The sequence below is a fragment of the Numida meleagris genome, chromosome 7, assembly GCF_002078875.1.
Source record: "Numida meleagris isolate 19003 breed g44 Domestic line chromosome 7, NumMel1.0, whole genome shotgun sequence".
In the NCBI taxonomy this organism is placed as follows: domain Eukaryota; kingdom Metazoa; phylum Chordata; class Aves; order Galliformes; family Numididae; genus Numida; species Numida meleagris.
In genome coordinates, this window is record NC_034415.1 from 20098348 (window position 1) to 20122065 (window position 23718).

General features: G+C 43.5%; 1 protein-coding gene and 1 long non-coding RNA gene across 2 annotated transcripts; one reads left to right on the plus strand and one right to left on the minus strand.

The window, feature by feature from the left end:
- LOC110402238 lies at positions 1056 to 1954 on the minus strand. The gene is made up of 2 exons (XR_002440989.1): positions 1805 to 1954; positions 1056 to 1362 (listed from the first exon to the last, which is right to left on the minus strand). It is a non-coding gene; the product is annotated as an uncharacterized LOC110402238 (long non-coding RNA).
- KDM4A (lysine demethylase 4A) lies at positions 1719 to 23306 on the plus strand. The gene is made up of 22 exons (XM_021404069.1): positions 1719 to 1891; positions 2186 to 2338; positions 2454 to 2629; positions 3268 to 3382; positions 4202 to 4395; positions 5728 to 5777; positions 6296 to 6399; positions 7270 to 7407; positions 8051 to 8301; positions 8946 to 9136; positions 10381 to 10742; positions 12477 to 12597; positions 13155 to 13333; positions 14626 to 14830; positions 15101 to 15177; positions 15831 to 15886; positions 16697 to 16805; positions 18214 to 18402; positions 19130 to 19300; positions 19781 to 19900; positions 20552 to 20644; positions 21509 to 23306. Exons 2-22 carry the CDS (start codon positions 2201 to 2203, stop codon positions 21647 to 21649), a joined length of 3180 nt encoding a protein of 1059 aa, XP_021259744.1. The 5' UTR covers positions 1719 to 1891; positions 2186 to 2200; the 3' UTR covers positions 21650 to 23306.

Sequence of the window (23718 nt, forward strand, 5' to 3'; positions counted from 1 at the left end):
GGTTTCCAATGCTGCTACTGCTGCCACTGGAAATACCAGCTGCCAGGAAACCTCTATAAGCACACACGTATCCTGCAAGAACACTTGGGCTTCTCTCCCCTTTTGATAATTTGTTCTTAGTCCAAACCCTTCACAACCAACCCAGGGAAAACACAGTGGGACAGAACATTCCCAATTCACCGGCACTGCAGGCTCCACTTCTCTGCTTGCCGCATGTGAGGCATCTTTTTGGCAGGCAGTACTGATGGGCTGGGTAGAAAGAGGAGCAGCAAACAAAGAATCATCATCTCAGCATGGACTGTACTGGGAACAAACAGCAGTTTGAAAGCACTTACCCTTATAATGCTTATTTCCATTTATCTCAGCATATCTCACAAAAAAGGGGAAAAAATAAATGACTATAATGGCATACCCTTGACAGACAATGATGCCCACCCTCAGGCCAGCACAATGGCTATTGTTGTGCTCCAGGCAGACGAGGCCATGCTGCCTGTGCCCAGTGCTTGGCACTGCATTTCTCAGCTTTCCCTGGCCAGAAAGAATTTAATCTGGCTGGCAGATTTGTCCCATTTTCTTTGGTACCAGTTTGAGGTCACTCCCTCTCTCTGATACCAGCCTGACTTCACTGTGCTCCAAACCTTGAGCAAGTGGTCCCAAGATGCTGCAGTAAGGAGGCATTCGGCCTCTTTCTTTTGGAACCTCTCCTACAGACTGATCATATTTGCACTGAGCAGTGGATCTGGATAGTTAATGCTGTTGTGTTGCGTTTTTTTCGAAGTGAAAATTTTCCATTTCTTACTTTTAGCAGGTAGCCCTAATGCACGCTCAGATAAGCAGCTTTGTAAAGGGTAAGATTTGCAGAAAGTGAGCAGGTTGGCAGGTGGGACAGCAGATAAACGGCAGCTAGCCAAGGGTGAGTTAACAGGCACTGAGGTGCTCTTGTGCTCTTACTAATTTTTATTCATCCTATTGGTACCTATAAGAAGAGAGTTGCGCAAGCCCCGTCTAGGTTTGACTTGCTTGCTAGTGCTGCTAAATAATACACTGCTCCAAAATTTGCTTTTGGGACTCCGTTTTTTTTTATTTGTTTGTTTTCAAGGACAAAATAGTTATGAAATAAGGAAAAGCAGCAGCTGCACCACCCAGCAAAGCTGCACTTACTCCGTGCAGTAGCTCAGCAACTTCTTCCCCCATACTCCTGGCTTTCCTTGTTCTCAGCAACATTGCCATTCCAATTTGTACAGTTTTCAGTTTCCCAGTGAGATACTTTTTTCCTTTCTTTCTTTCTTTCTTCTCGTTCTTACGTGGGTCACGTTTGAGAGCAGGGAGAATTCAGATCCCACCAATTAAAGCTGATTGTGCCTGTAAGCGAGACACCAAACGGAATACTATGAGGAGAAACGCGCAGTAGGCACAACAAGCCCACGAGTGTGGGCTCCGAGGACAGCTGAGGCCGCTCCGGTGGACTCGCTGCAGGCCACAGGCTGGGCACGGGGACAGGGCCCGCCTCGAGTAGGCCGCGGCCCCCCTAGCAACCGCCCCCTAGCGACAGCCTCCAGCCCGGCCCTCGGCCGCCCGCCGCCCGCCTAGCAACCGCCCCTCTCCCGGCCTCCTGATTCGCTGGCCCGCCCCGACCGGAGGTCGAATTCCTATTGGCCGCGAAAGGGACAGCGGGTAGCGGTTGGCTGCGGCGCCGGAGGCGGGGCGGCAGGGCTGTGGGCAGGGGGCGTGGCTTGACGGCAGGGCGGGGCTCGGGCGGTGGGGAACGGCCGCGGTGGCGTCGGCGGCGGCCTGCGGGACTCACCGGACGCAGAGTGCGGAGGGATACGGCGGCGTGGCGGAGAGCTAGGGGGAAGGCGGAAGAGGCGAAGAAGCGGGACGCGGAGCTGACGTGAGCGCGCCGGGCGGGGACTCGCAGCCCTCCGCGTCGGGACCGGCCCGGCCCGGCCGGGGCTGGGGGGAGGGGCGTGAAGCGGCGCAGCTCGGCGCCGCGAGGAGGAAGGAGCCCCTGACGGGCGGGTGCCCTCCGCCAATGGGGAGGCAGAGCCGGTGCGGACCCGGCGGCGATTGGCCAGCGGGAGGAGGCGGGGCGTGCGCTCGCGGCGGGGCGGGGCATCGCGGGGTGTGGGGGAGTGCGCGCGGTGACCACGCCCCCTCCCCCCCCCCAACCCCTTCCTCCGTGCAGCGGCGGCCCGGCACCATGGCCTCGGAGCTGGAGAGCCTCAACCCCAGCGCGCGCATCATGACCTTCCGCCCCACCATGGAACAGTTCCGGGACTTCAGCCGCTACATCGCCTACGTGGAGGCGCAGGGAGCGCACCGCGCCGGGCTGGCCAAGGTGCGTCGGGGCGAAGCGGGCCCTGAGGGGCGCGGGGGCCGCGCTTTGTGTGGCGGGGGGGCGGGGAGGGAGGGCCGGGCCGTGACGGGGCCTCGTCCCGGTGCCTCGCCCCCAGATCGTGCCCCCCAAGGAGTGGAAGCCGCGGAAGTGCTACGACGACATCGACGAGCTGGTGATCCCCGCGCCCATCCAGCAGGTGGTGACCGGGCAGTCCGGGCTCTTCACGCAGTACAACATCCAGAAGAAGGCCATGACGGTGCGCGAGTTCCGCCGGATCGCCAACAGCGACAAGTAGGCGTGGGCCGGGTGCGGGGAGCGCTGCTGGGGCCGGGTGCGCACCCTGAGCCGTGCCGCTGTGCCCCTGCGAGCAGCGCGGTGACTCGCCGCAAGCCGCTGCTGGGGCGGTGCGTGTCATTGTCTGGAAGGCTTGTGTGTGTTAGGCTGAGTTTGATACCTCCCTTCTGCCGAAGAGACTGTGCTCTTTGTTTAGTGTATGCAGAACAGCAGTGGACGTAACAAACGAACGTCTTGGTGGTAAACTCGGCTAGTTCACTAGCAGTGAGTTGGGAAATACGGGTGTTCCTTTCCAGTTGCCTGAAACTTGTTTGTGTTTGTTTTTATCTTCTGCTTTCAAACACGTCCTCCTTCGCCGAGTAGTGAGAATAGAAAGGGAAATGGTTTTGAGCAGAGGGAAGTGCGCTAACCAAAACTGAAAGTAGGCTGAGAGTGGAGGAGAGGCATTTTCCTTCTCTTCCTTTGTTCCCGAGTCCCTCGGGATCAGAGCTGTGGCTGCTGTTCAGGGGATGGTGGGCTCTCTCTGGAGCGTTTGGTATTTTTGTTGGTTTTTTTTCTTTTTTTTTTCATTGGCCAAGAACCTTGTTTTAAACTCCTGAAGTACCAGTGCTGAGCCTTTGGTTGATGTTTTTAAGGTACTGCACACCCCGCTACACAGACTTCGAAGACCTTGAACGAAAGTACTGGAAGAACCTTACGTTCAACGCCCCCATCTATGGTGCCGATGTTAATGGTACGCTTTATGACAAGGTAAGCACTGTTTTGGTTTTCAGGTAGCACTTATATGTGTTGTACTGCATTCTAAAGGCCAACGCAGCATTTGACTAGCTATCAGAAAGAGTTAGCAGTGTTAGCAGAGTTCTAGCTTCCTGAGTCAAAAGGAGCATGATAAACTGTAGTTTTGTAACACTTTCCATTTAAACCGGGTAGTTAAAGAAGTCTTCTAGAATTAATGTTCTGGGGGACTTCTGTGAGCACTGGTCGCACTTCAGTGTAGTACAGCTCACTTCTAAAATGCAAGATCCACTCTCCTGCTTTTATGGTGCTTTATCCTGATAAGTGTCAAGCAGTGAACGTGCACTGCTTTGGTGTTCTCTAGTGCTCTTATTTTTATATGACAATTCTATAGTCACTGTGTCTCTTAGCATGCTAAACATTTGAAAAGGTTACAGAGTCTGGTTGCTAGCCTGAATTATAACTTGCTCCTTTTTAAAAGATGTTTGGAGTGAACTGTGTTCTTCAAGAGGTTTTGGTCTGAGGTCAGCTCAGGCTTGCACTATTGTTCTGCACTGTGTGAAGTCTGTAACTTCATGACTGTTTCTCCTTCCTAATCCTTTCTGTACTGACTGGTTACTTCTTTTACTGTCTGGTAGGCAGTTGGTATGTAGGGTAATTCTGTGGGAAACTTGGTGTAGGTGAACTAGTTGATAATGTGAGCTGTGCCAGTAAATGGCTTGTCTTGATGTGCCACTTGATTACAAGCATAACTGATAAGTTTTTGTGACTGGTCTTAGTTGTGCAGTTCAGTTCTTCATAGTGGTTGTTTAACGTGAGACTTGTGTTTTGCAGCATGTGGATGCGTGGAATATTGGCAGATTGAACACGATCCTGGATGTTGTGGAGAATGAAAGCGGCATAACCATTGAAGGAGTGAACACTCCTTACCTCTATTTTGGCATGTGGAAAACTTCATTTGCTTGGCATACTGAGGACATGGATCTTTACAGTATTAATTACCTGCATTTTGGGGAACCTAAGTCATGGTAAGGTTTTCTATGATAGCTTCTAGATGCAACTTCACCACTTTGGCTCCCGTATTTTGTGGTATTTTTTGTTTCTATGAGAGTTGAAAATCACTGTCTCTGCTATCTTGCAGTGCAATTATATCTGGTGACAAGAGCATTAGAAACCTGTAAGGAATCAAACCAGTACATGACCTCAGTAAAATTTGTTTGGTTACCTTCTAGGAAGTCTAGTCACTGTTCTGATGCAAAGAGTTCTTCAGAATTGTAATGTAAGCTGGACACTCTGGTGTTATAGGGCTAGAACCTGGAAATCTTGCTTGTGATTTCCTGAGCTCTACAGTGGTCACGTAGGCGTATGAATTCTGTTGTTTTTAACAGACTTTGCATTTTAGTTACTTGTCATAGATGTAAAAGCAGGCTAGTGGGTTTTGCTGAGTGATAGTCCAGTGTCAGAGCCTTCATGATGTTTTTTAGTGAGGATTCCTGAATTTTTCTCTAGTATGAGTTGCATTTGGAGAGTGAATCATTCCCTTCTGTTCACAAGTGAATTTCTCAAACAATTTCAACAATTGTTTCCATGGCAGTTTTGTTGGAAACTAGTCTTTTTGGCTGCTTGTTAATACAACTTTGAAGTCAGAAATAATAGCTAGCACCATGTGAGCAGCAAGCAACCCCATGCAGTGGCAATAGCATGGGAATAGAAAACAGAGTTTAAGTCAAATGAAACCTTTTGGCTGTTGCTTCTTTTACAGTAGTAAGTGGAAAAATTTAACTTTGCTGATACCTTAATGTGGTTTACTCAGGAGGCTATAGTGCTCTGTCCCAGATCAAAAGAAATCTAAGTGGTTTTAGTTAATGTAGCCAAGCCAGCTAGGAGCTTTGTGGCACTCATAAAAAGGTGTGTATGGAGAGAGACGTAGCACTGCCAAACACGCTCCAAGTTGTGCATGTTGAGGATGTGGCATTGTGCCTGATTTAGTCCAGTCTTGGACTGAGCTGCTGGAAGATATGATTCCATTTTCTGTTTTGCTCTGTGTTTCTTCTTACACTGGGTGTACTAGTGGTTGTGTTCCTGTGAAATCAAGTCAGTAAGTGCTTTTTCTTTTCTTTTTGCAATTGTGCCGTGCTGTACAGATCTGTTAACTCAGTGAACTGGACTTCCTGTTTCCTTGATTGCTAAGCAAAAGTCCACAGAAGTCATCTTTTGTCTCTCAGTTTTTCTTGAGGAGGGAAGCAAAGTTCCTTGATAAAGATTTTTAGCTTTATATCATCGAACTTTGAAGGAGACAGTGTGGATATGAGATTCTGTCATGTCAGTTGAACTTAACAAACTTGTTCTTCTGACTGCAGGTACTCCATCCCTCCAGAGCATGGCAAGAGACTGGAGAGACTCGCCAAAGGTAACTGTGCCATTCTTTTATGTCCCATCTTGTGCTGACTGTGGGATGTAGAGCCACTACAGGTTTCAGCTCTTCTAGAGTATGACGTGCCTGTAACATTTATGAGTGCACAGGCTAGCGTGACTGAACTGATAATTTCTTTCAGAATATAGGTGGGATTACTTCCGTTTGTTTTCAGTATACGCTCAAGAAAAATGTCACATTACAAATAATGCAGTTGTGGTCTGTGTAAGCTTTAATGAGAAAATCCTTAACTATTGATTGTTAGATTGGAAGGTTTTAGCCAAGGGAAGATCCTTCCGTGTGTGGTCTTTCTTACTGTCTTTCAAATGTATATGGTAAAGGCATCTCCTTTTTCATCAGAATGCAAGCTCGTGCACTTCTAATAAGTAGGCTCATACTTCTAGACCTAGGGAAAACACTGTTCAGACAGTGAATTTAACCTAAAAATTACTGAAAAATTGATCCAGTTCACAGCACAGAATGGTAACATCATACCTTTCCTTTATTCTAAACAGGATTCTTTCCAGGAAGCGCCCAGAGCTGTGAAGCATTTCTCCGTCACAAGATGACCTTGATCTCTCCATCAATTCTGAAGAAATATGGCATCCCATTTGATAAGGTGTAGAAAAGTAATCACAGTTACACTAGCTCAGTCAAGAGGTTCATGCATCCCTGTCTCATCTCTAACAGCAGCCAACGGCAGGTGCCTAGAGAGGAAAATAGGAGTAGGGAGGCCACGTAGCAACGCTTCCCCATTGTACCTCTGTTTGTCCAGCAGTTGGGATCTGGGGGAGGTTGAGAGAAATTATGCATTACCTCCTGTGTTAGTTTAACTTCAATGCTTAGCTGCATATTTATCAAAGAGAAATTTTTCTTTTTTGTTTATTATTTTAAAGACTTGTTCCCCATTTACTTTTTTTTATTGACATTTATAATTTTAGAATTCTTTAAGCTGATAATCTGCTGCCTCTGCTTCCTCCTTCCCACCACACAGTTGTCGTTCAGTCTATGGGGACTGCTGAAGGGCTGCATGAAACTTTGCTAGGCAGCAGGGACATGTAGCTGACTGAAAGCTGTACTTGAGAGAGAACAGCAATAAACTTCCAAGGTGAATAAATATTTTAGTTGGCATGAGGCACTCCAGCGAAGCCTGCAGTAAATACAGATGAGTGTCTTTGTGAATTCCAGATGGCTTATCACAGAGTATTTCCTATGTATAGGTACTTCTGTGCTATTTTGATCCATTCAGATGTATTTTAGTAAAAACTGATAAGAGTATTGCTTTGTAGTAAACAGATACTTTGGGCAAATAGGAAGATAATGGAAATGAGTATTGAGGCTGTCCATCGCAGCAAGTAACTCCAGGTCCCATGAGTGGGCAGGAGATTCAGATACGTTGCACGAGGGGTACAGAAACTCTTTTTATTTGGACTCACCAAGTAGACATTTAAACATTGAATAACAATATGTTGTTTCAATTGTCTTCTAGGTGACACAGGAGGCAGGAGAGTTCATGATAACCTTTCCTTATAGTTATCATGCTGGCTTTAATCATGGATTTAACTGTGCTGAATCTACCAACTTTGCTACTCTTCGGTGGATTGAGTACGGGAAGCAGTCTGTACTGGTGAGTGGTCAGTTACCATTCTATTGCATACAGGTAACCTGAATGCAGTGCCTCATGCTCTGCTGCTCATTTTGCCCCTGATGTTTGTTCTAAGGAAGTGAATTCAGTGCTTTGTCCAATTTAAGATGCGATTTTTGCTTTCTGGTAAGGTAACTGTCCCCAGTCAGCCTACTGTCCTTTAGCATAAGGCATGTTTCTGGGGTTTGTTTGTTTTTTAAACATTGTATGGATCAAATGAGGCTTCAGAGAAGTGCAAATGGCTAACTAGCATCTTTCCAAAGAAGTATCTTGCAGAATATTGCTATGTCAAGATGAGCACAGATATGTCAAGATGCCTTGCAAACATGGATTATGTTTTCAGGAGTTATGTTGAAGTAAAAGCTTTCAAACGCTAGCTTTCTTTCTTTGCTACTGTGGTAGCATCTTCTTCCATCTCATTGTTGCTGATTTCTCTGCCCAGTTTTTAATGTCTATGCTGTTTTGATTTCCTAGGAGATTGTCTTGAGAGCTTTGAGGCTTAAATACATGCAGCTTTTGGGATCTTTTTTTTATTTATTTAAGCTTCTGTAAGCAAAGTGGCGTAGGAATGCAGAGTAAAATTGTTCATTGTGTAGCCTTACTTAAATATTTTCTGTGACTCCAGTGCTCGTGTCGGAAGGACATGGTGAAGATCTCCATGGATGTGTTTGTGAGGAAGTACCAGCCAGACCGTTACAAGCTTTGGAAAGCTGGGAAGGATGTGACTGTCATTGACCATGCTCTTCCAACACCAGAAGCAGCAGAGTTCCTTAAAGGGGATCTCATGCAAAAGGTCAAGAGTGGGAGGCAATATGCTGATGATATGGAAACAGGAGAAACATGTAAAGAGGAAGTGGACGGGGATGAGACAAAAAGGTAGTGCTGCACATAGACCTCTGTTGCTCTACTGCAACTGTTTGCAATTGGATCCTGTTGCAATTTGTTTGCCATTCCCACAAAACAATAGCAGTTGGAGTTAGCTGTTTGTTTGTTTGTTTTCTTGCTGGGAATAGAGTTCATTCTTTTTTATTCTTTTATTACTTTTTTGATCCAAGTTGATGATAGTCAGCGATAGATGGAAAATGCACTGGGTGGGAAGACAGTTCTTCATCTTTGGATGAGTGTGTCCAAAATGCACTGTACACTCAGAGGTCAGAAGAAAAAGGCAGCGTACTGGGATTGTGAGATGGTACTTGCTAGCAAATTTTGGTAGTATCACTTGCTGAAGACTGTGATGGGTTAATCACCTTATGTTTTGCAATTAAATCTTTTCCAGCCAGTATCAGCTAATACTCTTGAAGCTTTGTTTGCTTGTTTTGTTTTTAAGGTAAAGACTATCTGGCTAGAACGCAAGTCCCTAATAGACAATTAACAGATAATGATTTGGAAACTATTCAGTTTGCAAGATGCTGTCCCATAAAACAACACGACCCAAAGCAGGCTAAATTTTGTGTATCCAGACAGACATTGAGCAAACTTGTGATGTGTTTGGTAACTTGGTGTGCATTTGTCTTCTGCAGTGTGCCCAAGCATCGCATAGGAACAAAAAGGCACAGAGTGTGCCTGGAAGTACCTCAGGAAGTAAGTGAGAGTGAGGCCTTCCCCAAAGAGGAGCTGAGCTCTGTGCAGGACGAAGCAGACACTGCAGAACCTTGTGAGAGATCTACGGGAGAAACTGTGCAGCAGAGTGAGCAGGGGCACAAGCTTCCAGGTAACTGTGTCAAGCTTTATCCTGATACTGCAGGACCAAGTGTTTTAGTGTTCAGAGAAAGAGGCTGCTGAACTAAACCCTGTGGCACTGTCTCACAGCAGGCTGGTAGATAGATTGCTGTCATGTCCAAAAAAAAATAAAGCAGACGCTTATTTGTCAGAGCCATGGAAAACACATCAGACATGTACTGTAATGAGGCTTGAGATAATTGCCATTTAATTTTCAAGACCGGAGAGTGCAGCTACAACAACTTTTGATTGTGCCTTTTATTTAGATGTGGCTGACAGTATTTGAGTAGTTGGCACTTTGCGTAAATGAGGTGAACACAGTTTGAGTTGTTGGCTTTTGTGACCTATATGTGGATAACTCCCCAATGAGAGTTACTTTTTTTTTTTTTTTGTTTAAAGTTGAGGAAAAATAAATGTGTAGGGAACCATCCCATAGCTGCTTGAGTGCAGATAGGTTATGGGGATGTTTTCTTCCAGCTGAATTAAAAGGAAGTAGTATCACATGAGACTTGCTTGCTTAAGAAATTGGCGTTTATAGCTTTTTTTTTTCTGTCAGCATACAGAAATGCATTGGACGTGTCAGTAGTGTACAGTCCTCTATATGTCACTGTTGTACAGTGTGACCTGTTAATACGTACTGCCTGGTAGTATGGCTCTGGTATGCTGTACAGATGTTTTCTGTATGGTTTGGAATTAGTATGCTAGAAGAAAATTCATATGGCTTGTAATAGGACAGTTGTACTCTCTTAGGAAGGATGAGGGTGCCTGTGGAACAATGTAAGAAGAGGGCAAATACGTATGATGCTTCTGTCTCATATTCTGTTTTCCCTCCATTTGCAACTTGTATTTAATAATCCTCTGTTGGTTTGTGTTGTGTTTTTTTTTCTCTTAAGTCTTCCTTGAACCCTTGTAATCTCTCACCCCCAGCCTCAGGTGTCCAGGAGTTGCACTGTTCAGTTGCATCTTGTAAGGGACTGTATAGTTCTGTTTATTTTGAGCCCACCTTCTGACAGTTGTTTGATATACCCTAGTTCCTGTACTGTAAGATGCAATGAGCAGATACATATGTTAGTCTCTGTTTATGTTTGAACTAATAATCTACTGTTTACATGATATAGCATCATTTCTTTTTTTCGTCTAGTAATCTGCTTTCCTGTTTGACTTAGTGCAAGTGGTGGTGGGCTGTTCTCTCTGCTTCCCAGACTTTAGAAAAAGTCAGTATATCCTTTCTTCTAGATCGTGTGGGCTTGGCTAAATTTGAAGAACTGAAAGTGGTGAAGCTTGAGGAGGAAGAAGAGGAAGAGCAAGAAGCAGCTGTGTTGGATCTCTCCATTTCACATGCTTCGCATTCTGCTTCAGTTTTGCCGACTTCGAAGCAGAGTGCACCTTCCAGTGTTCAGCCCGGCTCGCCAGCATATTCTGGGTCTTCAGACTCTGAGTCAACTGATCTGTTGCCAAAAAGAACTCTGCCTGGGCCAGCTGGGGTGCTTACAGTCCACAGCTACGCTAAAGGGGATGCCAGTGGATCTGACAATGAACAGACTTCAGGAAAGAAGGCCGGTGCTACAGCCAGTGTGAATGAACAAGAGCTGGCAGAGGTATGAATGGTATGAGTACTGAAAGCTTGAGACCTGTAATGTGTGGTTATGGGTTTGCTGCCACAAAACTTCTACCTGTGCAGATTACATTTTCATTTCATTCCTCTTTGTGTAGCGGGTTGCTTGGTCATTACTCCGTTTTTCAGTACAACAAGAAACAAAGATGAATATCTTCCCTTCTTTACTCTTCTAGAAAACAAAAAGATTACTTGTTTTGAGATCTTCTCTAAATTATTCAAGTGCCTTAAGGAAAAGGGTAGCTTGGTGGTTTTGAGATGGTGGTAGTATTACAGGCTGATCCAGATCCTTTTATGGTAACAGACACCTCTTCATACCTAAAGTGAGTCTACTTCAGTCCAGCCTTTATTATGAGCACATTCATTTGTTTGATGTTTTATAAAACTGCATACATGCACACGTGTCCTCTTTTGGAAAGAAATGATGGAACAAAAATTACTGGTTGGGGAAAACATGCATTTAAATATTTAATGAATCCTTCATTAGACAAACCAAAAGAAGGCTACTGTTGGAAAATATTACCTGTGGTGGTTGTCTTCTCAAATAACTATGTTTCCCTCTAAGTCTGAGTTGAAGTGGTGGGAGGCTGGTAATGGTTCAGCCTTCAAAATTCAGGAACTGCAGAAATGGAGCAGCAGCCAGGCAAATCTGTTGGTAAAGTTGAAAATCAGAGAGTTCTCGTGTATACTTAAACTAAAGATGCAGAATTGCTAATGCTGACGTTTCCTTTTCATAATGCATACAGGGAAAATAAGAAATTTCGAATGGGTGTAGATGGCTTTCCCCAGTATGGCAGATTTTAAAGCAAATTTTCCATTAGGCACTAACTGGGAGTGTTAATTTACATTTGAACAAAAGCATGTTTGTTTCTGAGAACTCTAGTAGCCAACTCTACGTAGGAGAGCAGAGATGATTGTTTTGCTCTCTTCTGGCTTGTTGTATAAAAAGAAAAGACATTTGTTAAGATGGAAGTTGCATTTAATCTAAGATTTGCTTCTGCTTTTAAAGGAGTGACAGATTCAAAGAAATGATGTTCTTATCTCTTGAGTGACTTACTGTTATGGGCTGTTAAAATCATTGCCTTTATTGCCTTACTTGTCAGGTTAGTAGTAATTTTGTCAGTGTTGTGTCACTTGTTTTTATATAAGCCTATGGGTAGAAGAAGTAACTATTGTTGTAGTCTCCTCCTTCCAGTCTGTCTGGGAAGACACCAACGCAAGTAACGAGCAGATGGGGTGAAAGTTTCCCTCCCATTAAATAATCCTGTTAGTTTGAGTGAGCTCTTAACTCTTTTTTTCATCTTGCAATCTCTAAGTTGGCATACAACCTCATGGCTTTTCCATAATGCTTGAGGCTTCTTTTTGCAGCCCTGCTGAGTTCAACCATTCAGTTTGTCTTTTTTCTGTTTTTCATTTTTGACACCGTTCTTACATAAGTACACTTTTTTATAAAAGCTACAATGGGGCCTGTGCTAAGTCTCTGAATGACTCAACAAAGCATGTACGTAATTGAATAATCAACATACACCGAGTTCTGCTATGTACTTTTCCTTAGCAGACGTGCTGCAAGTGGTTCCTCTACAAGCTTGGCCACGTTTACATCTGAAATTTGTTAGAAATAAAATCATGGAAGCATATGTGCATTTTGTGGAGGTTTCTTACGTTCGAAATATTTTCTTATAAAGTTCTGACTGCTGAATTGCTTCTCTTTGTCCAGGTAACAAATGAGTACATGCAGTCAGTGAAGGAGAGTAAGAAGTCCAAGGGTCGTCGCCAGCCGTTGAGCAAGCTCCCACGCCACCACCCGCTCTTGGTTAAAGACTGCATTAGTGATGATGGTAAGCCCTGTGCTATTTGGGAAACTTTAGAGTGGGCCACGGCTTTGGTGGACAGTGTGGGTTACACCTCTGCATCGCAAACAAGGTGCTTGTCTCAGTCTCGTGTTTGCATCATTAAACTTTCCTCTCTAATAGTGTCTTCCTTCTTTCTTGTTCTATTCTCTGGAAAGTTACAACTCTAAGAGGAAAATTAAACTAGTACCCTAGGCTGTTGCATAACTGAGTTAGTTTTAGAACATTCCAGTAATTGATGTAAATATTCATTATTTAAAAAACAGAATAGATAAATTCTTTGGCTAACGGTCTTGACATGCTTTGGAGTTGATGCTGTTCTTGGCCAGTAATCCTATCTTGTATCTGATGCATGGTTGCTTGATTAGTAGATGCAGCTTAAAAATGAGGCTGTGTTACTAGCTCCCATCACCCTCCTGCAGATTTAACTTACGCCAGTCTTTCTGTCATCTCCATTCCTAACATCTTGCTTTATTTAGTTTTATTTGCAAGAAGAGTGTTGATGAAAGAGCACGTAGTCACTGACTGATGATCTCTTTTTGCAGAGGCATCAGAGCAACTAACTCCTGAAGAAGAAGCTGAGGAGACAGAAGCTTGGGCCAAGCCACTTAGCCATCTCTGGCAGAATCGACCACCAAATTTTGAGGCTGAAAAAGAGTATAATCGGACCATGGCTCAGCAGTCTCCTTACTGTGCTGTTTGCATGCTCTTCCAGACGTATCAGGTATGTTGTCTAGGTTTGTTAATGTTATAGTAGAGATGGCTGAATAGGCTGCCAGTGTGATTGTCTGGTAGGCTCTTCTTTAAGTTCCAGGTGCTAGTAAGCAGAAAAGTTCAGCTGCAGGGTCTCAGGTGAATCTGTCAGGCAGTAAATGAGGGACTGTTCCAAGAATTGAGCTTCAGTTGTGATCTTTGTCCAAACTTTAAGTCTGTAGCAAGTCTGGGAACTTACTTTAGTTACCCATACAGTTAAAAAATGGAAACAAAATGCCAGACAGATACTTAATTTTTTCTTCGGGAAGAAGAAAAGTATCTAACTGCTTTATTTACAAAAAAAAACAAAAAAACCATACTTGTTATCTTCAGCTTTCTTAAAGATTTCCCTTTACTTGACATGCAGTGCAAATCTGTTACAGCAGCTGAATAAACAAGACTTGCTGGAAACGGTCCCACCTGTGATCCTTGCCTTGGTAGCATTTTCTTAGGTTTTCTTATGTGTTTCATACAGGAGGGACAGTGCAGGTTCATTCTGCTACCATGCTTCCTGCTTCTCTATTGCTTCTCTACCATGCATCCATGCTTCTCTACTTCTGCGGTGGCCTGTGAGGTGGTACAAAGGATAGTTTGAAACATTTCTTTGAATAAGAAGATTTATTCCTTTCTAGCTGTTAGAAGGCTTGAATGGAGGCATATCTCAGTAAACTTTGCGTGTAATTGGTGGTTGGTTTGACATCGGTTTGAATGAATAAATACAAAAGATTAGCCTGAAAGTCTTCTGAACTTTAACTGTGAAACTGTGTTATTAGTCTGCTTTTTTTTTTCCCCTGGAACAAATTAGTTTCAAGCTTATTGGACTTGTTTAGAGTTGAACTATGAAAAAATGGTGGGAATTGCAAAAAGTGTTTATCTGTGTGATCATAATCCTTCAATACTGTAATAAGATAAATGAACAGTGCTGGGCAACGGTGTTGTGGGGTGGTGGATGCAGCAGAGGTGTTTTTCCTTTGAGCATGAGGTGGGCTTGGTGGTTCCATGAGGACTTCCTTTGGAAGAGATGCCGTTTTCTGTGCATGTTGCTTTTTTTTGTCAGAGGCATGCAATGCATTTTGCTGCTCATAATTTTCAAGTTGCTTTTACTAAGGATTTTACAAACAAATTGTTTTCCACCAAGCCTACTAGCTGTTTAATCTTTCAGTGCCTTCTTTCTTAAAGCTAGATTCCTGTGTGGAGTAATGGTTGAGTGAAGGTGAGATGGTTTTGTGTGTAAAACATAAATTTCTTGTTCATCCCTTATAGGCGGAGTGTGGAGGCAGCAGTCAGAACTCTGGAGTAACTCCAGGTGCTGCGGATGGGAAGATCCGAACCAAGCCCCTGATTCCTGAAATGTGCTTTACTACAACTGGCTGCAGCACTGATCTCAATCTTTCAACCCCTTACTTAGAGGAAGATGGAACCAGCGTACTCATCACTTGCAGGAACTGCCAAGTCTGTGTTCATGCAAGTGAGTGCAACTAGGCTTCGCTCTAGTGTTCTGTGTTAAGGCTGTGCATCCTAGTAAGTCTCTACCAGTCTCTTAATGCACGAGTAGGCCAAGTTCAGCCGTTATCTGAATGGTGTATGTTTGCAGTGCTGAGTGTTCAAGTGTGGAGCTGGCTGTGTAAACAGCATGAAATATACAGCATTATCTTTTGGCTTATTGATTTTTGGTGTTACTTTACTTGTGAGTCGCAGGGGAGGGTAAGCTCTTAACTGAGACGTGTGTCTGTTGCAGGTTGTTACGGTGTATCCCCTGACAAGGCCACTGAAGACTGGATGTGCTCCAGGTGTGCAGAAAATGCCTTAGAAGAGGTAAAGTTGATCCTGAGAGTCTGGCAGACAAAATGTAGTAGTACATCTGGGAACTTGCTACAAAGTTTATTCTGTAGTGTTACAGTTGTTTTTATTCTATGTTGTGCAAAGAGGGCTTGTAATTGTTTCAACCAGTGCAAAGCTGCTGAGCTCCAGAGTGGGAGCATCAATGTGAGAGTAGCTCAGTCCTCCTCGTAATGCATATTGTACATTGGCAGTTGTAGAAAGTAACTGCTGTCAAGAGCTAGTGAGGTATACACCAGTGAAAAAGACAAGAATAAAATGTTGCCTTTGACAGGCTGCATAGACTCTATCTAGATAAGCAGAACAGCTCAGCCTTTGGAATTGTATTTGTTCATGTTTCTTCCACATCTATTTAAAAATCCTCAAAGGATATTGGGTATTGTGTTTGTAAAAGGAACCTATAGCAAGAACTTCAGGCCTTGCCTTTGCTAGATTTGAAGTCTACCTCTGTTGCTGTAAGTGCAGCAACTTTTGAGAGCTAAAGGGCTGAGCTGTCCAAGGCATTTAGCTCTCTTCTGGCAGTGAAACAATTTTTTTTTTGTCTGGATATGCATTTTGATGAGAAAGTTTTTATCAAGTGCACTACTCTACGCTTCATTCTTTCAGCTAATGTTTTCTCCTTGTGACAGGACTGCTGTTTGTGTTCGTTACGAGGAGGAGCGCTACAAAGAGCCAATGATGACAAGTGAGTATTCCAGCTTTTCTGTTCTTCAGGGAGCAGCTCAATTCCAAAGTAGACAAGGCAAGGCTAGCAAAGCAAGCGCCTGCATTTGATGCAGTAGAGTGACCAAATTACAAAGGCATAATGTACCACATTAAAAAAAAAAAAAAAAATAGGTTCCTGGTGAAATAATATCTCTCAGTGCATTCTCACAGAAGATTTTATTTTCTCCATGAAGTGTATTGTGGTGATGGAGACACAGGATAACTGCAGATATAAGGCATGTAACATGTTGAAATTCAGGGTTTCTCTGCAGCAAGTGTGCTGCATGCAGCTGTTTGCCCTGCATCCTTTCATATTAGAAATGATCTGAAGTTATGCGATGCAGGCTAACAGTGGAACAGAGTAGGAGCATCATGGCATAACTGAAACTTACACCACCCACAACATTTTTGGAGGCTGTGGAACTTCAGCCTCTTGGTCATTGTCTTGAAATGAGTTCAGGAATGACTGAGCCATTACTATGAAACAGGTTTGTGAGGGAATAAACACATAAGGCAAGCTTTCGAAATGCAGGTATGCAACCAGCATAAGTCAAACTAAATTGCTATTCTGTTAAACCTGTTTAGTAGTAGATTGAAAGTATAAAGAAAACTCGTGCTAGTAGTAGGAAGGAAGATCACACTGCTAGTTCTCAGTCTGTGTAGTGAAGCAGAAACTAAGTTTACGTGGCACGCTTCATCAGAACTGTATTTACATACTGTAGTCCAACAGAGGATGCTGTGGAGTTTATACTCACTCTTTTCCCCCCCCACAACTCTTCTGTCCTGACAGGTGGGTTCACGTCATGTGTGCTGTAGGTGTACTGGAAGCAAAATTTGTGAACATTGCAGAGCGCAGTCCTGTAGATGTCGGCAAGATCCCCCTGCAACGTTTCAGACTGGTAAGGAGAATGTGTGCTTCACTGCTGGATTTTCCTTTGTTTTGTTCATCTTGCTAATTCTGTTTGAGAGCATTGGTCTTCAAGAAGAGAATATACAACTGTTTCTATGCAGTGGAAATCAGAGAAAATGCAGTTTCTTGTTAGAAAGATATTGCGTGTCCCATCTGGACTCTCCTTTTCCCTCATCTTGTCCCTCATTTAAAACTGCTTTCTCACCTATTTGAAAATAGGGTTTGATTCCATTCTGCAGAATCTCTCTGAGAAGAAAATAACTATTTGAATGTGAGAAGTCCTCTCTTAAAAATTGTCTGAGATTCTAACTCCGTATGTTGTCTTCAGCAATGACTAGAAGGAAAAATGAGGAAAAATGAAAGCATCACCTCACAAGACAGCATCTCTGGTCATTCAAAATATGGGAATGTCGGTGAATGTCTTCAGCAAGAAAGCAACTGCATTTAACTCTCCTCACAGCTGTTGTGGAATTTTTCTTGTATCTCTAGAGGCGAGTTAAATGCTTGTTTATGCTGAAATTTCAAAAGATGTAATAATGCATTGGACAGAATGCTAGCACTAGAAACAGTCCTACAAGGAGTGCAGAAAGATGCATCCTGAATCTATTCCTTATATACCCTTGCGCTATCACCAATCCTGGCATGGAGTGCCAGTGTTGAGTTCATACTCCAGCAACAGTTCTGCTGCTGAAAGCTGATTCCTGAGCACTCACACTCCCTGACTGAAACAAGACAAAGCTGCAACATTTCTTACCTCCTCAGTAAGGGAAACAACTCCTTACATGGAGTCATTCTGTCTCTGGCATTCTTGCTTCAGGCTGTTTTAACCCATTCTGCAGTTAGGCCTCCTTGCACAGAGCAGAGCAATTCTTGGTCATGAGTTACCATTACTGAGCAGTTATGGTTTGAATTTCCACTTCATGGTTAGTGAAGGACGAGCAAATAACAATTTTGCCATGTGTTACAGGTAGTGTCCTACAATGCCCAATCAGGCCTGATCCAAGTGTCCTTGGATCACTGGTTCTAGCGATAGAATTCTAACTCCTAATTCTGTATTAACTTTTTCCCCCCTGATCTTTGCCCATAATTCTAATCTTTTATTTGTCTTTTGTAACTTAATAGCCAGGGCTGAAAGGCCCTGTTAACTTTCTGATTGATCCAACATCCCCTGGTGCCAGGGCCCTTAGGCCACATGCCATGTGCATGGTGAGCTGGTAGATATTTACTGTATGTTATTTATCTTTGGAATTACCTACATGTACAAATTCTTGCCTTCTCATGAAGTAGAGCTGTTAGCTTTCTTTTCATCAGAAGTCAGCAGTGTTCTCTGAGTGATTGACGCAGCGTCAGTCGCTTAGACCTAGTCAAACCAGTAACCTTTAGTCTCCTATCCACAGAAATGCATCTTCTGCAAAAAACGAAGGAAGAGAATTGCAGGTTGCTGTGTACAGTGCTCCCATGGTCGGTGTCCCACGTCCTTTCATGTCAGCTGTGCCCAAGCAGCAGGAGTTATGATGCAGCCTGATGACTGGCCATTTGTTGTCTTCATTACCTGCTTCAGGCATAAGATCCCATCTCAGGCAGAGGTGAGTAGGTGTGTGACATCTAGGATTTGAACTGCAGTATCTCGAAGGGACTGCGAAAAGCTTTAGATACCCATAAAGATGGTATAATTCTGTTAAAACTTTGTTGAAGGCTTGAGTCTTTTAATATATATTCAGCGTAATCTAATTACATCGGTCTTGAATTCTGATCTTAGTCTTGCTGCTGCTCTGAGCTATCCTGGCTATTAGCTAGGTGTTTTATTATAGTTTAGTTTGCTGCCCAGAAGAACCGAGAGCATACATTTCTCCTGTGGCTGTTATAATGAAGAATAATAGTGTTTTTGTGCCATGATGTTTACTATGCAGGTGTTAGTTCTGGGACTCCAGCAGGTTACATGAGTTGTCATAGAATTTCATGCTTAAGTGATTGATTAGTTTATAAAGTTCCCATATAGCCCATTTAGCTTTCAAAATCACAACAGTCTATTAGAAAATGTTTACTGTGAAGGCCTTGTGTTGCTCTGAAGAATGAGAGCTTAATTTACTAAGTAGCTTGCATTAGGTTTGGGCAGCTGTAGCTAACAAATTAGGTTTTAAGCATTTTAAATACAAGAGTTAAACTTTACTATAAATGCTGCTGATGGTGCTTATAGTTACTCACTTGAGCTAAAATATTTTATATTTTGCTTCTTTGTCTGCCAACACTAGAGCTGTGGGCTTCAACTTATCTTTGTGTCACTGTGCTTAAAAAGTGCTTTTCTCTTCTCAGCGAGCTAAGGCTGCACTCCAAGATCTGTCACCTGGGCAGATAGTCATCAGCAAGCACAAGAATGGTCGCTTCTATCAGTGTGAGGTGGTCAGCCTTGCAAAAGAGACTTTCTATGAGGTCAACTTTGATGATGGTTCCTTCAGCGATAACCTGTATCCAGAGGACATCGTGGTATGTGACTTTATGCACTGGGAGCCTAGCTCCAGTAGAGGGCACATTATATGAATTAATTCCTGCTGCTGTGAAGCCAGCTCAGGATGGGATTTATTATATGCTCCAAACCTAGGCCATGTTGTGGTCGAGATGTGCTGCATCTCAGGTGTTATATGAGACCACCTTACGTTAACTGAGGAACAGATGTAATGGAGTGCAGCTAATGTTGAGCTGCTTAACAATGATAAGTCTAAAGGAAACTTTGCAGGTACTTTTACTCTATTCCTGCATGAAATATTACTGAAGTCAGGCCCACAGTCATCATTTGGATACGGATGACATAGATATTTCTCAATTCCTGAAACGGAGTGATTGTTGGGGTGCTGTGGAATGTGCCTGATGTGACTGGGGTGGATTCCCCTGTGGGTTATTGAATCTTCACATAGGGAAACTGTTTACCCTTTTTCTTGTCTCCCAACTTCCTCCTTTATGCTGCAGAGTCGAGACTGTCTTCAGTTGGGTCCTCCTGCTGAAGGTGAAGTTGTGCAGGTGAGATGGACAGATGGACAGGTTTACGGAGCCAAGTTTGTTGCATCGCATGCCATCCAGATGTACCAGGTACAGAATTGTCTGCAAATTCATTGCTTGCAAGAAGTTAATAATTTTAACAGGGCCGCTAGCAAAACTAGCGGAACTGTAGGAGGGTCATGCTTAAATGCTTGAGAGGCAGCTGCTCAGTGTTTTCAGCCATGCCAGATGCTGGGAACAGCTGCTGGAGTTAACAGCAAAGTGGTTGCTTGCAGCTCTGCTTATATCTGGCTACCTGCTTGAAAGTCTCAGCTTCTGAAAAGCACTGATCTTTTCTTGAGGAGACTCAGTTCTCAAGTTCAAATTCTCCCTGAGGAGACTCTAGCTTAATCTTCTAAGAAGTCTTGGATTGTTTTCGCTGCTTACTGTGAATGCATTATGCCTTGCACACTTCCAAAGGAGTGAATGCTAAGAAGGTGATAACGTTCAAGTGATCAAGCAAACTGTTTTATTGAGTGTTAAAAGAATGTCACGGAACTTTCTTGGCTACTTCTACTGTCATGGGATTGGTGAGGTTTTGGTTAAAGTCTCTTCCAGTGTGCATACCTGGGAATGTATAATATGAAATAATCTTTGACCACTTGGCTTTCATGGGAGGCTTCTGCAGGGAGGAGAAGGCAAGGGTAGCTGTGGAAGGGCTCTAGTTTCTGAGACTTCTAGCAGAGCAAGTTTTTCTTTCAGGTGGAATTTGAGGATGGGTCACAGCTGATGGTGAAAAGGGATGATGTGTACACTTTGGAAGAGGAGCTTCCTAAGAGAGTCAAGTCAAGACTGGTAGGTAAACAGGGTATAAATATCTACTAAATAAGTTCATTCATACTTAATTTGTCCTTGAAAAGCAAGCTGAGTGCACAAAAGCAAAAGATTGCAGCTTGATTTTCTGCTGAGTTGTTGGGAAGCTTGGTGGCTTGGTCGGGCTACAAAAGGAGAGCTGGAGGGAGGGGATATAGAGGGAAAAACTTCTGTTCTCTTTCTGCAAATAATGGGAATTTGTAGCACAGAGTCACTCCAGTCACTTGTTGAAAGCAGGTTGAACTTGGAAGCTGGGCAGAGTTGTTAAGGGCTCCTTCCAGTTAAGTTTTAATTATCTGCCAGGATGGAGATCCCACAGCCTCTCTGCATCCCTGTTCCACTACTTCATGCTTCCAACTATGACAATTGTAACTAGGGACTGTGTGCTAGGTATCTTGCTTTACTGCACGGTCCTGCAGTCATATTGGGAGGCACATGATGTACTGCAGGTTTAAGAAAGCATGCAGTAGCTGATTCCCTGTGACCAGCCATTTAAACCTGCCTGCACGGTAAAGCACAAAGTATGCTGGATTGCATGGAAGTTGAAACAGATTAGTGTGTTTATTCCTTTAAGAAAGCGACTGTGAACTTAAATTATCTACTCAGTTAAATTTGAAACCTGTGATTCTTTAGGTCTCTGATTACAGCTCAAGGAAAATTACCCTCAGACTTTTAAAACCAGTTTCTTAAATATTTTTCTCGTGCACAGAAACCCAAGAGGTCAGTTTTTGAAGAGGTCTGAATGTTCCCAGGTGTCCCATCTTGGCCCTTTCTTCCATGCAAAAGGAGAATGTAGAGGCAGGGAGTTGGTCTATGTTCTAGTGACTAATTCTGCTTTTCCTTTAGTCAATAGCTTCAGATATGCGCTTCACGGAGATCTTCGCAGAGAAGGAGGTCAGGCAAGAGAGGAAGAGACAAAGAGTGATCAATTCACGCTACCGGGAAGATTACATTGAGCCTGCGTTGTACCGGGCCATCATGGAGTAAGCACTGCCTGTGGCAGAGGAAGAAGATGCCCACCTTCCCCCAAGGATTTAAACGCTCCAGTACAACAGGCCATATTTGGATGCTTCAAATCCAGGGTCGTTTTGTTTTGTTTTGTTTTGTTTTAAGGAAGTTATAAAGCTGATGCTCTGCAGTAGCTGAAAGGCAGCTGTTGGATAGTGAAACAGATCCCATTTGCTGAAGCTGATGCCTGCGGACTCCTGGTCTGAAGTTGGGTCTTTACTGAATAAGCCAGCTTGAGAGGTGCTGCTTTCATCTCGTTGAGCCATCTTGCTTTTGTTTTAGAGACAGTTTTGACGGGTGGAAAACTCTTCTGGGAGTCGTAGCCAGGAATCTCGGCAGCTGCAGAATAGTACAAAGTCTGTTGTTTTAATTGAATAATGTTCCTGATTTTGAGAGTCTCCCTGGTGGCTACACCTGGGTTTGAGCAGGCAGTATTACTGGTGCTTGATATTGAACCTCTTTTTATATTTATATCCTTTTTTGTTGTTGTTGTTGCAAGCAGCTTCAGACTCTTGTTTCTCAGCACCTTCTTTCTTTTGATTGAACTGTAGGCTGTTCAGATCCAAGCAGGCAGGAGGTGCTCGTGTGAGCAGGTGAAATGTGAAACTGAACCTATTGGACAGATTATTTAACCATTTAATATTTTTGTTCCAGTGCTCGTTTTGACTTAATTACTCTTAAGTTTAACTATATGTGCCTCGGTATACAAAAAAAAAAAAAAAAAATCTGTCTGGAGCCCTGCACAGTGCAGCCTTCTAACAAGAATAAGCATTCGCCTCCCAATAGACATTCAGCACCCAAAGAGTTTCTTTTGAGTTTCTTCCCACACCAACTAAGGCAATAATGAACAAAGGGACAGAGTTCTAACTCTCCACCTTTGAAATCCAAGCATCACAGTACTGAGTATGACAAGGCAGTGGCGCCTGAAGGAGTGCTGTACCTCTTCTGTGGCAGCACTGCCCTTTGTGTGGCCACAAGCTGTTGGGTCTGTGACAGATCAAGCATGCACTGAACTGTATGTATTACTGAGGAGCTGTGCAGTGCTCTTCTCAAGCAGGAGTGCTGCCGTGTTGCCGTCTAGCAAAGGTTACCGCAGCATTTTTATAAAGCATAAGTAGGGCACATCTCAGTTGTGTTGGTGGGGGCTTGCTACCTCAGCAATAGGAACCTGCATCAAGCTGGGTAGTAAGTGCACCTTGAAGGTGTGCCAGCTTGCTCCGAGCAATTTAAGCATTAACACACCACAGCGGGAGCCATGTTAAGTACATGTTCCTTTCCCATTCTGTAGGAAAGGGATTTGGGGCTGTGGAGCAGATTGGCCACCTTCCTTTTTGCATAGGATGATGGGATGACTTTTCTGCTGAATAAAAATAAGGTAATGTTCTCCAGAAGTAGTTCAAGAGGAGAATTTTCTAGTGAAACAGACCTAATGCATCCCTGCTTCTATAGGGACATAGCAGTGTATCTGCAAAAACTGGGTTTGTAACTTTTTTCCTTTTCTTACATAGGAACGCTATAAACCAAACTATTCTGAAATCCTGGTGCATCGGTTTGTGATTAGCAATAAAATGTAGTCTTGTGTAGTGGTACAGCTCTTGACCAGAAAAGAAATAAACTACAACTTTTATAAAGGAAATCTTACTTATCCCTACATTTTTATAGGGTCAGGAGGCTGATAGGAGTAGCAAAGATTTGCACAACCACAATTTTGTATGGACTCCCTCATTCCATTTTTGTGGCAGAATACCTTGTTCATCGGAACTGGAAGGCTTGAACAGATTCTGAAAAGAGATAGCAGCTTTCCTTTGGGTGTCTTTTTTTTTTTTTTTTTTTGATATTCCATGCCCCAAACTCCTGGTCTCAGGGTATTAAATCACTTTCTGATGAATGGAATAGTTGACTTGGTAGAACTAGGATGCATTACGGCCAGAGTATAGTAGCTGCAGGTATTCTGGCCCAGGCAATGGAAGCAGAAATTGCACTTTGACATCTTAGCCTGTTCCTAAGCCTCTCTGAGGTGATAGAATCATAGAAATGATGTGCTATTA